The sequence below is a fragment of the Carassius gibelio genome, chromosome B11 (genome assembly GCF_023724105.1).
Source record: "Carassius gibelio isolate Cgi1373 ecotype wild population from Czech Republic chromosome B11, carGib1.2-hapl.c, whole genome shotgun sequence".
In the NCBI taxonomy this organism is placed as follows: Eukaryota; Metazoa; Chordata; class Actinopteri; order Cypriniformes; family Cyprinidae; genus Carassius; species Carassius gibelio.
The window spans coordinates 16324707-16339466 of NC_068406.1; the positions used below are offsets into that span (position 1 = coordinate 16324707).

At 36.5% G+C, this 14760-nt stretch overlaps 1 protein-coding gene across 4 annotated transcripts; it reads right to left on the bottom strand.

Annotated features, from left to right (window-relative positions):
- Window positions 1–1273: 1273 nt before the first annotated feature.
- Window positions 1274–14489, bottom strand: LOC127967829 (coiled-coil domain-containing protein 120-like). 4 transcript variants are annotated; one of them, XM_052568550.1, is made up of 11 exons: window positions 14260–14489; window positions 6903–7017; window positions 6713–6817; window positions 6311–6441; window positions 5833–5940; window positions 5631–5751; window positions 4843–4899; window positions 4573–4729; window positions 4382–4483; window positions 2156–3178; window positions 1274–1908 (listed from the first exon to the last, which is right to left on the bottom strand). In XM_052568550.1, the coding sequence occupies exons 3-11, from the start codon at window positions 6759–6761 to the stop codon at window positions 1809–1811; spliced, it is 1848 nt and encodes a 615-aa protein (XP_052424510.1). In that variant the 5' UTR covers window positions 6762–6817; window positions 6903–7017; window positions 14260–14489; the 3' UTR covers window positions 1274–1808. The 4 variants fall into 4 exon arrangements, with proteins under 4 accessions (XP_052424510.1, XP_052424509.1, XP_052424511.1 ...); XM_052568549.1 differs by having other exon boundaries at window positions 6713–6814; window positions 14260–14475; XM_052568551.1 differs by lacking the exon at window positions 14260–14489 and adding an exon at window positions 8906–9079.
- Between the last annotated feature and the right edge of the window lie 271 nt (window positions 14490–14760).

The window sequence follows — 14760 nt, forward strand, 5'->3', positions numbered from 1 at the left end:
TATACAAAATCTGATTAGTTCATAAATATACAATATATATTGTTTATTCAAGTTGCTACATATAGGTATTTTTCATTATTTATAATTAATTACAGTACAGACATTTATGTCACCAAAATACACTAAAAGAGACTAGCAATGCACAGCTGTTTGGTCATGACGTTCTGATTCCAACTGGAGGCACCTCACAAACCCGCAAGATGAGGAGTAGCATGAACCCCTCAAGTCTAATTAACCAAACATTAAATGAACCATCATCATTTGAAACTTAAATCATCATATGTTCTGCAGTTTTAGGAATAATTCATAGGCTTAACATGGGTGAAAATCACCCTATAGTGTTGTATTTAATACACTCCACAGCAAAAATTTACTGATTTCGAGGATAATCTTCACAAGCTGGTAACTGGTAATAATAATATGTGGTTTAGCCTATTTCAGGAAGAACCTAGTTCGAAGAAAAACTAAATCATACAGTCAGGAACTGTAAAAAAAAAAAAAAAAAAAGGTTACCAAACTGCTAGGTAAACAGAATAACCTACTGACTGGTTAAGACAATTATAAGGTAACATAAGACCAGCTTATGCCACTGCTCAACATGTAAACTACAGTAGATGCTCACTTAAAGATTTAAGATTATCTATTAAAGGGGTTGCCAAGTTGAATACAACTAAACATGAAAATATTAAATATCCACAAACAATTCACACAGAGTCTGATGCCAATTTTCTCAAAATTGTTGAACCCTTAAAACTATTTGGCATCCCAAAATTAATCCAAAAAGCATTAAAAAAAAAAAAAAAACATGAATGCTCGTTCATTTATTTCTGACTCTGTATAAAGGATTTCATAGGAATGCATTTTTCATTTTAAAATCTTCTCACAATTTTTTTTTTTAATTGGTGTGAACAGACCTCAAGACTACCATTTCAGAATTCAAGATCTCAAAATTTTAGGTCAGCAGTCCTTTTCAAGTCTGTTGAAATAGTGGACTTGATAACTGCTTGTTTACTTGACAAGACTTCAGAGAACACAAGCCCTCCAAGAGAAAGCTCATCCTCACTTCAAGGTCCATAATATGAAATGCTATTTAGCATACTCTTCATAGCTACATATAGATATATAGATATAAACAAACAGGTATGCAACACATTCACTGCTGTTATAGGACATTTAAAACGCATGAGTTAATTCAAATCTGAGTAGACTTGTATATAATTAAATGACTGTTAATCTGAAACATATTAGTTACAAAATAGTAATTAAGAATACATACATATTATAATCTATTTATTCTCAGAAAATATATATATCTCAAGATGAAGTGGAGATGATATGATTACCTTTATATCTTGTTTTGAAAATTTAATTACAATAACATCCCAATAATACACACACAGAGATTATGGAGGAGGAAAAAAGCTCCTTGTAAACACCAGTTTACAATCAAGCGCTGCACTAGATCTAAGACAGCCAACACACTGATCACTCGATTTCAGTTGTGCTCTTACAGATGCCTCCTTATCTATGATAACTGTATGATCAAATGTATGATAATTGTACATTTAAATGCAGAAATGGTAAGTATAGTAAAATGATATATTTCTCCAATCAAATACTATTTTGTCCTGCTCTCATTGTCTGTGTGGCAGCATGTATGCTACAAAGGATGCATTCTTTCAGTTTTATTTTTATTTTAATTGTTAAATTTGAGCAATTGGACAAATGCATCCCTAGAACAAGGTGTCATTTTGCATCAAATATTGCAACATGTTGCATTGGAAGCTGTGGGGTGTGTTGGCTGCCAGTCAGACCAGTGTTCCAGGTGAAGGGGGCTCAGAGCCAGACTCTTTTGGAGTGCTCCCCTCTAAGGGGAAAGGCTCTGGGTAGAGGGAGAGCTCCACAGACCTGCCATGAAGTAAAGAGAAGATGAAAATGTCACCACCAGAAATCATTTAACTAAAAATCTAATAAGAATTAACTAATTAAAAACCTACTCAATACAAACCATTGTGTTAAATTATATTAAAAAAAAAATATATATATATATATATATATATATATATATATATATATATATATATATATATATATATATATATATTCTAACTTTATATAATCACGGCAAACTGAAATGAAAATGTGGAAAGCTCACCTGGCATGCCAGGGATGCCCATGAAATGAAGCTGACTGAGGTATTTGACGATGCACAGAGTACAGTGGGTCGGCTGTAACGGACTGAGGCTGGTGCACGAGGTGGTGAGTATGTGAATGGCGCATGGCCAGTCCGTCGTGAGCTTTGGCCGTAGTGGAATAACCTAAGGCGTTCCTCAGATACCAGTCCCGGAGTCCCTCCAGAGCCAGTGCTTTGTGCAAACTCCGGGTGGAGTCCTCAGGAGTGGGAAGAGAGACCTGAGGCGCTCTGCGGCCGAACGCTGCAGCAGTGGACAGCTCTGTGTGGTGAGGGAGCAGGTTAGGAATAGAAGAAGTGGTGGATCCAGCGGAGGGATGTGACAGATCATATGCCGAGAACAACACCGCATCCTGCGAGTGCTGCTGTAAAGGGATGAAGGGTCCACAGGATTTCGTTCGTGTCACTTTGACTCGACGGGGTTCGGCCTCTTGACCCCGCAGCAGCACGGGGCTATAGGAAGGTGGGGCGGCAGCCAGATGTAACTGCGAATGAGAGAAACCGTTGTAGTGTGGAGGGGTGCCCGATGGAGGAGTGGAGAAGTCTGGCCAGATGCGTCCTGCTGACTGGTTCTGTTGAGCCTGGGCAGGCCTCTTTTGCTGTTTGCCCCAAATGTAGTCCATCAAAATCTCATTGTAACCTGTGCCACTACCGAGAGAGGAGCGCATTCGACCCTGATCTTTAAATCCCATCATCTGTCTCTCTGGGCTGCCTTGATAGAACTGACGGAGCTTCCCATCTGTGAGGGACTCCGAGCTCTTGTATGGTCCGGCTCGGGGTGGCATGCCGTTGTGAGGAGGACCGGGCTCAGGGAGACTCGAGCGGTCGAGTAGCGCCTCAGAGCTGTTGCTACGACGAGCACGGGAACTGTAGGGGCAGCTGCGGCGCTCAGAAGAGGAGCCCTCCAAAGATGCCAACGGGACAAACTGAGGAAGATCTGGACTGCCACACCACTGCTTCAGTGCAATCCCACCAGGCATCTCCGGCCTAGGAGAAGAGAAGACAGTAAGAAGTTGTAGTAGTAACAAGACTTTTTTTTTAATGCATTTGGATCTAAAGTGGATCTACAGTGATAATGTAGTAGAGCTGACTTCTGAGGGCACCATAAGTGCACTTCTGACATGAAGCCTGTTAGGAAAAATGTAGACAACATAATTATGCTGTCTGCAAAGATATTTTATTTTGGCCAAATTACACTGCATTATCCTTTGCGGTAAAGCCAATAGGACGGTTAATGGTAGAGTAAAGGTGTTACTTGGTAACACTTTACTTAAAGCCTTTATGTATAATGGTTTATAAAGGTAGTTTTAATGCATTAATTATGCCTTGTAATGCACCTTATAATGCACTATGCATTTTAAATTCGGTTATAATTCTTTACGACAAGATATCATGTATTAGAACACACAAATTATCACTAATCATAATGCACTATACCCTTTAATAAGCCTTTATAATGCATTGAACGTAAAGACTAAGTAAAGTGTAACCATATTCTTATTTCATTTTGCACTGCAAAGTAATGATTAAACAGTTTAATTTGGTTATTGCCAATATCTGTGTATATTATGTGCAACAGTGCAAAGGTTTTTTGGTCAGTAATAAAAAATAAAAAGCTTTTATTCATAATGGATTATTTAAATTGATCAAAAATGACAGTAAAGACATTTAGAATATTACACAAGGTTTCTATTTCAAAACTGATGCTGTTCTTTTGAATTCTTTTAAATGCAATTCTTTAAAGAATCCCATAAAAATGTATCATGGTTTCCACAAATATATTAAGCAGCACAACTTTTTCAACACTGATAATAAGCAATGTTTCTTACGCAGCAAATCAGCATATTAAAATGATTTTTGAAGGATCGTGTGACACTGAAGCCTGAAGTAATGACTTGCTATAGCCATCACATGAATAACATGTAATTTTTTTTTTTACTGTAACCTTGTTGAAAATAATAATTAAGCATAATGTTTCAAAAACATTCAAAATTATCAAAAACCAAAAAAGCTCATATCAAACTATATTATAATAATTTGTATATAATAATATATAAGAGTAGTTTGCACAGATTGTGCTATTTTGTGTTGCAGCCCATCTAAATGTAAGTTCAGTTATCTATGAAGCAGTTGGAACCTTACTAGCCATAGTGTACATATAGCAGAAGAAAAACTCAGAAAAGTCATTACCTCACATGAACGCTGATTGGTGCAGTGCGGGACAACAGCGGCGTGGCTGGAACACTTCTGCCCTCCACATTGGATGCACTTCTTGGGAGTGAGTGACTCGGGCTGGATGAACATTCACACAAGTTAGAAATGTAGTGTAAACCTCACCCATTTCAGCTAGTGGACACATCCCATCCTCCCCCTCCGCTCACCTCACAGAGCTTGAGGTTGAGTTGCGGCGAGTCCTCATCTCGTAGTAGATCTCTACAGGCGACAGCTTCCTACAGAGCCTACTGTCAGGACTGCTTTGGGCCAGCCGGGGATGAGACAAGGAGCGATGCTCAGGTGCCACACTGGGAGACGAATCCTCTGTAAACCACAGGTTGAATATCAAAGTTACAGTCAGAAACAGGCCAGTGTGGTCAAACTAATCAGAGTACTGAGATGAGGTTTCTTTGTTTGATAATGTTAAGAGGCCTCACCGTTGTCATGTGATGTTGAGTCTGACATTGAACTGCTCTCTGACTTCACAGTTTCCTCTAAAAAAGGAAAAAAATTACAGTCACATTAAAATAATTACACAAAGATCAGATATTTCCATGGTCTATAATATAAGAATAGATATTCATTTCTATATTTCATACACTCCTTGACCAATGTTTTTTAAAGAAGTCTCTTATGCTCACAAAGGCTGTAAATACAGTAAAAACAGTCAGTTAAATATATTTTTAAAATGTAATTTATTGTTTTGAAAGCAAAGCTGAATTTTAGGCAGCCATTTGTCCAGTCTTCAATGTCACCAGAGCCTTCAGAAATTCTTCTGATATTGTAATAATCTTGGTGTTACCAGAATTATGTCCCTTATTTTAAATAAAGTTAAAATAAAGTTGTGCTGCTTGATTAATGCGAACACTTTTTTTTTCATTTGATTGATGTAATGCATTCTTGCCAAATTAAAGTATTTAAACTTTTGAGCAGTGGCCACATTTTACAATAGTGTTTGGTATCAGTGATGTCAAACTTGGCTCAATGTGTCTGAAGGCACACATTTTTGTAATCTAAATTCTTTCTTTGTGTAAGCTTTTTGTTAAAAAAAGTCATTTATAAACATTGAGGTCTGTCAACACTTGTCAATTCCTCTTTTCAAGCAATGGCAACAGTCAGAAATGACTTTTTTTTTTACAAGAGCCATTTTCAATCTATGCACTTTTTACGAAATTACCAATGTTTACCAGAAATTATCTGGTGCTTTTATGTGTGTTTATGTTACCTGTGTGGCATCCCCGATGAACAGTCCTCTTAATGTGCAATGCATTTTTATCAGCATCGATGCTCCGGCGCAGGGCACCACTGAAGAGAGCTTTCATCTGCCGTCGCTGACCTAGGTCATCCTACATGGAAGACACATATGTTTGTTATAATAAAAAACTGTAAGGAGAATCCTTTTATTAACTTTCAGTAAACAGACTCACCTCTCCTTTTGAGCTAACATGAGGGGTCAGGCCAGCTCGGCACGGAACAAAGGGAGGTCTTTCCCCTTCTTCTAAAGGAAAATCCCGTGGAAGCTTCCCTGTGAGCTCCTGTACAAACAATTAAAGCTTTTACAGGGAATGTTACAATGTTTTCTGCCATTCATTAGGACAGATGGTTCCAATAAGTATGCCCGTTTCACTTTTTTACATAAAAAAAAACACACAACAACAGTGACTCACATCAATGTAATCCTTAAAACCAACACTCACACATCAAATAAGATCATTCAAATGAATAAATCATTATATACCTAGATAGTACTACCATAGTAGACCTAGACACTTATTGAAACAGCTGGAAGCACAATTTCTTTGCTTCTGAAGTCAGCATTTTGCAGTTGTTTTTTTAAAAGAACAATATTTTATAGCGACTGCCTAGAAGTAAAATACTGTCTCAAAGTTTAATAAACCATCTCACCGCCTCCACAAGACACACTTGTCGCAGCTCTCCGAGACGACTGTTCAAAAGGCTCTGCAGACTCTGCTTTCGCTCCTGCAGCTCTGAGATTCGCTCTGCTTGCAGCTTGCTGTCCTGACAGCCCTGGATATCTGTGCATGAGCATGATGTGCATCAGACAGAAAGCCAAAGTTAAAATGATATTTACACTGCCATTCTTCACATCTGTTATTTTTGATCAAATAAAAGCAGCTTTGGTTAGCATAAGAGACAAAAAAAATCAAATCTTACATATTAAAACACACTATAAATTGTTTTGAATGTTACAACAAAATTAAATATCCAATATCAACCAAAACAAAAATCTATAGCATACATTGTGCTTCCATACCCCATTATCAATATGAAAATATGTATGCTCACCTGGAGCCCCTAAGCCCATTGTAGTGATTAGTCGACCTTTGACCTCCATAGAATGGATTTGAGGAAGCCTTGTGAAGTCTTTAGCTCCCAATTAACCCTCAGCTCCTGCGGACAAAGAACATAGAGCTAATGAATATGATATCTTTTGAGTAACAAATGAACTGAGACTGATTTGAGAACCTCCAATCACCTTGTAGTTTGAGTCACGTGAGGCATGTCATTCAATGTTGGGGTCTACAATTCTACAGTATCTCAATGTCCTGCAGGGGGAGCCACTGTGCGACTTCTCAATTTACTGCTGAGCCCTAGTGAGGAAAAATCGTATATGCTTGTTATACACACACACACACATACATTAAAAACGTCTATATGTTCCTGCTGGCTCATCTAAACTATGGCTTATATAACAATTCAAAGACTTGGTCTGCAACAAAACTCAATTTGAAGACATCAGAACATTTATTAAAAGAGGCAAAAGAAGCATTTACCAATTAATTTAAATATTAATAAAAAATAAAAACCCTGCATACTGACATCCATTTAAAGTCACTTTGGATCCATTGTATTTCCACAAACAAGAAAAAAGAAAAACTCAAATGGCAAATGCTGCAAAATTGTTCATGAATCATTGTTATGGTATAAAGGCTGCTGGCAAATCTTGGACATAACAAGCAGGATGTGTTTTTGTTTGTGAGGAAGTGGCATGGGTCATGTGGTACGATGGGTGGCTGGGAATGCACCACACAACAAAACAAGACATAAAACCACCATGTGCAGGGTAAACAGACAACACTGAACAGCAAGTATAAGTAGGGGTATAAATAAATTAGGCAAAATATTTAAAACAAGAAGCTCTCAAAATTCATATAGGAGCACATTAACAAATACGATTCTTCAAAACACTACAAGCGCATCTGGTGGACACATGCTAAGAGATATCGCACACCTCAGCTCTTGTAGAGACCTGGTAGAGAGCATGATGGGAGGAGAGAGGGGAGGATAAATGTTCAGAGATCAAAACCTGACTCAGAAAGAACGATGAAAGATATATAAACAAGGGATTTATAGGAATTTGATGACTAAGCACCCAGTGTCCTGGGACAAAACATGTGCATGAGATAAACTGGGAGAAAGGGAAAAGCATGAGAGCCTGAGGTCCATATACAGACCACTGCACTGTGTCTCATAAAGAAGAAAGTAAGTAAATAAATACATACATAAACTCAAATGCAACTATCAAGCTTAGTGAAAAATATCTTCGAAAAATGAAATAATAATAATTACACATTTGGCTCAGTGTCTGTTCCATGTGCTGATAAATCACACTTACACTGTTGTTTATGCATTTATAAAGCTGTCAGTTTTCATGTTCTTGGGCCTGTGCATTAATAATAAAGTTTGATGTTTAATGTCAAGGACATTTTTGTTACTTTTGCACAGTGTAGGGTTGCCGGTTCTTATCGCATGTACAGTAAAACCTGGTTCCAGAAGCAGAAAGAAATACTGTCTCAAAGGGTTAAAACTGCCAAAAATGTAAAACTTTCACAAAACTTATCATTAAGCACAGTCTCAGACATGATTCACTTTCAGACACGATTCAGGATTAAAAAGAAAAGCAATCAAAGTGAATTGTGAAAGTGGTTGTAAACGTCTGCCCAACATTTTAGGTGATGTTTAGTGGAAAAAATAGTTTTGAACAATATATGTGTATCAATTCATATCTATAAAGTCTTTAAAACAATTTCAAGTCTTTATTTCACCTTATTTGTCTTTAACAGACGACTATGTCTCAAAACTACAGATTTTTCTGACTGTTTCTCTGTTTCTGTTTACATCCATCATGCAACAAATCCTACAGTGTGTGAATTGAAATGTTCATTACAGCTGTGGCAAGTGAGACTGTATACACAGCTGGGACTCCAACGCATAGTATCGTTTCAGAAACATCCATGACTATAAAACGACTTTCTGAATGCAGTCACAAAATCAACTTTTATTTATTTATTTCTGAAAAAGCGATGCGATTATAAATGCTTTAGGATTGTGGTTGTCATTTTAAAGGTTTTATCACCATCAACACCAAACACGTAAAAAAATTTTTTTTTACTCCGTAACATTTTAAAAGCTTAACGTACACGCTTGATAGGCTGGAAAAACTTTGCTCAAACTTGTAACTTGGATTCAAGGACTTACCTTGACCAAATGAAGTCACTGAAAAAATATCCGCAAAAGGAAAGAAAAAAATCAGACTTAATTTATTGCACGCCCGATTTCTTACTCTTTTAGTTGTCTCTTGCGCACGAACTCAAAGTATTTCGTGTTTCTTCTCGTGCAGAAGCTGCAACTCAAGCAAGTGATTTCTACAAGCCCTAAAGGCAACAAGGACGAAACCATCTACACACAGGGACGGGGGTTAGCCACTGATAAAATTGCTAAAAATATTATACATTGTTATTGTATACATTCACCATTTTCAATAAATTAAAATATATAGTTACATTTCCAAGCAATTCAAATATTTAAACCGCATTAAATCGCGTTTCTGTCCAATATGGAGAGTCCAAGATATCACGGCAAATTGTTTTAATGGTTTCGTTTGAAAAGCAGACAGGTGAGGCTTTGGCGTCCGTGACAACCATATGTTTTCTAACTTAAACGTCGCAGACAGGGATGATTTACTCTCATTGCAGTAGTTGAAAATTTAAGGCAAACAAAGTTTATCTGACACATGTTAAGTTAACTGCCAATGTAAGACTTACCTTGCGATTGTTTATTTAAAGGGACAGTGAACCCAAAAAGATAACTATGTCTTTTACTAACCTATTGTAGCTCCGAATCCATGACTTTTTACTGCAGAACATAAAAGCTTTTCTGAAGAACTGCATAGAAAAAAAGACCATGATAATGAATCTTGACTGAAGATGTCCAAGTCTTAAAAAGGACAAAATCACCATAGAAATGCATTAAAAACAGTCCAGTAAATGTATTGATATATGGTTTATAAGAATTCTAAAATAGTGGTGCAGATCATTTTAATGTATACTGTTTAGTACCTGTCCTTTTTAAAGCCTGACATTTTTAGTCACCATTCATTCTCAAAACGACCAGTGCAGTCTTCATGATTTCTCATTTTGTCTTCCAGAACTAAAAGTATGGCTATTGGTTTTGTATGACATGAGGATGAGTAAATGATGAATTCATTTTTTAACTATTCCTTACGGTTCAAAAGTTATTAGCATGTGGTCAACAAACATTAAGAGTCAGCAGTGTTTACTTAGCAATTTACTGACCTCTGCATGCAGCATTCCTCTAAACTTTTTTCTGTGCTCAGGAACAACAACTGTGTCAATACTGCAGGCAATCATTTTGCTTTAAAACAATCAAGCATTATTTGATTCTAGAACATAAAATGAGTTTATGGGCTTTCCAGCACTAAAAATAACATTAAACACCTCCATCTGCTAACTGCATTTGTTTTTCTATTGCCAAAAAAATGGTTAAATTTAAGTTTTTACAAATTGGGAGATAATTCATTTAAATTCGTATGATCTCATTTTCTTACAATTTGCTCACACCCCACTGTCAGATAGGTTTTGGTGTTGATTTTCATTGTACATTTCCATAGTAAGCATCATACATATTCATGCTAAATCACCACCTCGTAAAATACTTTTCTGAAGGATGTTACAATTCTATCATACTCAATGACATGAGCAAGATGACACCAACTGACATAGAACAGGCAGCCTAGAAATTTATGACACACTTTTCCTGCACATGAGAGCATGGTGAATTGGCGTAGCAAAGGGATCTGATGCTATCTGCGACCATGAGACCTGATTGTAGAAATCGGAGGGGCTGAGATTAGCACTTGGGGGAGAAGTGCATTCTCGAAGCAGACAAAGGCAATCCCAAGGACTTGTCATGACCTGTCTCTCATTTGCACTGCCCTGTTTTAGCACACCAACAGGGCTCTGGCACACAAAGAATTAAAGAAAGAGATGAAGCCACTTCTTGCTTTCTGTCTTGCTCTAGCTGTTGCATCATATCTGTTCAAAATACAACAGAGATGCAAAGAAGAGCATTTCTGGGTCAACGACAAAACTACATCTAATGGGCCATGCTGCGAGTGTAATCATGCATTTTGTAAGTAAACAAAAAGACATAATTGAGGACACATTTAAATTGACATGGAGTGTTGATAGTCTCCAAAGCCATTTGACTGTAATTATCAACAACTGTAGATCAGGAAATATAAAAATGTACAAGTGTATTGCACTTCATGAGTGGAAACACTGCAGTCTTTTTATTCACTTATAATTGATTGATGTAACCCTATAGTAACCCTATATATAAAAATGAAGAAGACGACTTGGACTATGCGCATAAACCTTGCGTGCGGTATACAAATGAACATGGAACAATACATTTATTAATTCTTTTATGTTAGTTAATAAAAAGAGGGTTTGTTTATGTTTTTGTTTCTGTTAAATGAAATAGAGGTGTCTGACTAGGGGCAAAATGTGGGCTGATGATGTCATCGTTTCAGAAAATATACGGATTCGCTGTCCATGCGAAAACGCAAGGGCGACAATGTCAGATTTATCTTGGGATCCAGTTTCAAAATATATCGGTTTCACTCTCCCAAAACGCCAGATCCGTGTGGACGAAACACCTATGTGATACAAAATGTATGTGTATATAGCAAAACGCGACGGGGGCCTTAGTAATGTTAGTTTAAATTAACAAAAACAGCATTTTAATAGTTTTAGTTTAGATTTAGTTAACAATACCAACACTGAATTTAGAAAGAATACTACTTTTCAGGAATTTTTTGGAATGTCTGGTCATACTGTAAAAAAGGGAAAAACTACTTTTAATGTCTTCATGAAGTGAGTACAAACTCGACGAACAACAGAGCCTTACAAAACTCAACAAAAAGCTAAATCTCAACTACAATAGTTGAACAGCAGTTTAAATTTGTGTTTTTCCTGCCTGAGTAATTGCTCAACTCCTCTTTCTTGTCGACCCTAAGACGAAATGTTTTCCTCCATGTTTTCTTTACTACTGGATAAACAAAGTGAAAACAAACAGACAGCAACACAGCTGACCACAGCTTGGCAACACTGTTGTAAATCCCTCTGTGAAAACATGTACATTTCACAGCCTAGCCGGGGAGGAGACAGTATTTTGCCACCTCAGGTCCTGTCCTGGGGTCAGCTGGACAGATGACAGAGAGCCATTTGTTTGGACACTCACACCCTACACTATAATTTGTGGTCGTGACTCAAGCCAGTTTAAAGGGATCGTTAACCCAAAAATGAAAATTCTGTCATTCCAAACCTCTATGGAACATAAAAAAGATGACTTTAAATAAATTTTCAGTGTTGTTTTTGTCAATACATTTATAAACCCTTGAAGCATTTAGCTGTGATATATTATCACTCCATATAACCATCTAAAATATTGCAAATGAGAAAAGAGTGAAAAAATAACAAGCTAAACAGATGTTACCCCGAGTCTTTAGTGCCTGCTTGTGTGCACATGGTAACAACATCAAGCCACAACTGAACTCTTTATTGCCAGTGTGCCCTGGAGAAGGAGGAGCTCAAAAACAGAAAAGATCTTCTGAAAATACAATCTTGACAGTGCTAGATGGAGCATGAAATCAGTGCTTTGCAAAGCAAAGTGACTCAGAGTCTAGACACTTCTAACCACGCTCACCATCCTCGACTAGCAGTGAACACAGTGGGACATGATTGAGAGAGCTTCAATTATAGAAGTGCAGTTCATTACGTGCCATTATAGGCACAAAGTAAATGTCTCATTTAAATAAATGGACAAATTTGTTGATTGTCACACAAATTATCAATTATGATGTAGGCTGGATGAAACAAACCACAGGATATAAATGTCACTTCAACCATAGTCAAATTTGTGCTGTATGTCTGCAGGTCAGTATCGTTCCTGTTGACAAACTATTAAAATTAATTTTGTTCACTGAAATAAAGTGGGGCTGCAAAATGATTAAAATGATCATTCATGAAAAGTTTATGTGTGTGTAGTGTGTATTTTTATCATGTATATATAAACACACACACACACACACACACACATATGTGTATATATATATAAAACAAAATGTGTATGTAGCCTATATATTTATACTTGTATATAATTTATATTAGATATAGATATCTTATATATAAATTAACATATTTTCCCTTAATATATACATGTATGTGTGTGTATTTGTTTATATACATAATAAATATACATATTACACACATATATAGTATGTAAACAAACTTCTATCTTAAATGCAATTAATCCCGATATTATATGAAAATATTACATGGAAGAAAAAAAAAACTCTCGGATTGCTCCCGTCAAGGTTCAAATATAAAAAAGGAAAAGTTAGAAAAATAACAACAACAACAAAAAAACACATAAAAAATTTACTAAAACTTTAAAATTAAAATAGCTATAATAGTATAGCTATTATAATGGTGCATGGTTACATCATAGTACTTTTTGTAAGTGTAATCATCTTATTTGTTTAAGAAGTACATAAAATATTGTTATTAACCTGCAAATGACAATATACAATTAAAATGTTGCAAGGGTGGTAATGAAATTGATTTATTTATGCTTTATGGCTGGATTAAAAACCATGAAGTTGACAACGTTATATTAAGTTATTACAGTAAATTGTTTGTTGGAAAAACAGGATGCTCGAGCACTCTTTCTGTTGTCTGTTATTTATTGACACAAAATATTGAAAAATAATACGATGGTGAAAGATTCGGTGTTTCTAAAGAATCGATCATGTGACTCGCTCAGGACACACACAACTCATTCGTAATAGCTAGCATACTTCATATCGTTATGAAATGATGAAATAGTAAGACATAGTAAAACGATGCTGTTCCGAATTCAGAGGTGTGCCCACCTACTGGCGATGTAACCTGTGTGGAAAGGGTCACTGAATTAATCTTTTAAGTAACTGATTCAGAAGATTCGAATCACTTAAATGAATCAAACTGAGAAACACGCAGGGATACGTAGTATATCGCATTATATTAGAGTGTAGTGTCCGAGAAAACACATGCATTTACACACGGCACATTAACTGTTAATCAAATCAAACAGACAAATAACAGATGTGACTGTTTTGCATCACTAATTCATTGCATAGCAACATGCCACGAGAAATCCCAATGAAAGCCACGCGCGACGCTTTCATCAGCAAAACTATATGCTGGAGGAATAAGACGCGGATACGAAAATGTAAATGCTTGTTTACAATGACAATATATTTTCTAAAACCATTCAGCCCAACACAAAAAAATGTCCAAGAAATCTAATAGGATAGCAGGAAGATTTTCCCCATGCGTCTCTGCATTTTAGCGAGCACATTCTTCTCCACTAAACCATATATACATCTAGTGCTCTTCATATTTAATATATTAGTCCCATTTAAGGTTGTCTGCTGTATAAGAAAACGCGACATCTAAGAGAAGATATCATGAGAAATGAACACGGACCTGGATGCCAATTAATATTCATCTGCGGCTCTCCTCAGTCACATCTTGCAGATCACATCCCCGCTTCATGCAAAACGCGCACAAGGTCCCTGCATCGCGCCAGCCACCGGGACGATGATATTATAACATCTTCTCTCACGTTTCAGCATTCATCCCAGTTAACCACTGTAAAACGCCGTCACACCTCTGGAACAAGACTGGCAAACAGGGAAGAGCAACACACATCCACTTGTCTGATCAACTCTTTCAGTCTCGCCTATTTATATAGACCCAGCTGACAAACTACACACACACCATGTCTAAACTGAGGTTTGCATTGCTTTCTAGGATGTTAGTCTGTTTGCAACGAAAAAAAGCATGTTGAATAGTGAACAACTGAGCATTTCCTGAGGAAATAATTTACTGTTTAGACAGTTAAACCGATATATATATTAAACCGTTATATATATATATATATATATATATATTTTTTAATTATATCTAAATAACAACATACAAAAC

What these genes read in the sequence shown, in the direction of transcription:
- LOC127967829 (XM_052568550.1), bottom strand. Translation starts at nt 6,761, where the DNA reads ATGGAGGTCAAAGGTCGACTAATCACTACAATGGGCTTAGGGGCTCCA. An exon ending in AATGGGCTTAGGGGCTCCAG is followed by an intron (nt 6,442 to 6,712) that starts GTGAGCATACAT and finishes GCTCATGCACAG; the next exon opens with ATATCCAGGGCTGTCAGGAC. An exon ending in AAGTGTGTCTTGTGGAGGCG is followed by an intron (nt 5,941 to 6,310) that starts GTGAGATGGTTT and finishes TTGTTTGTACAG; the next exon opens with GAGCTCACAGGGAAGCTTCC.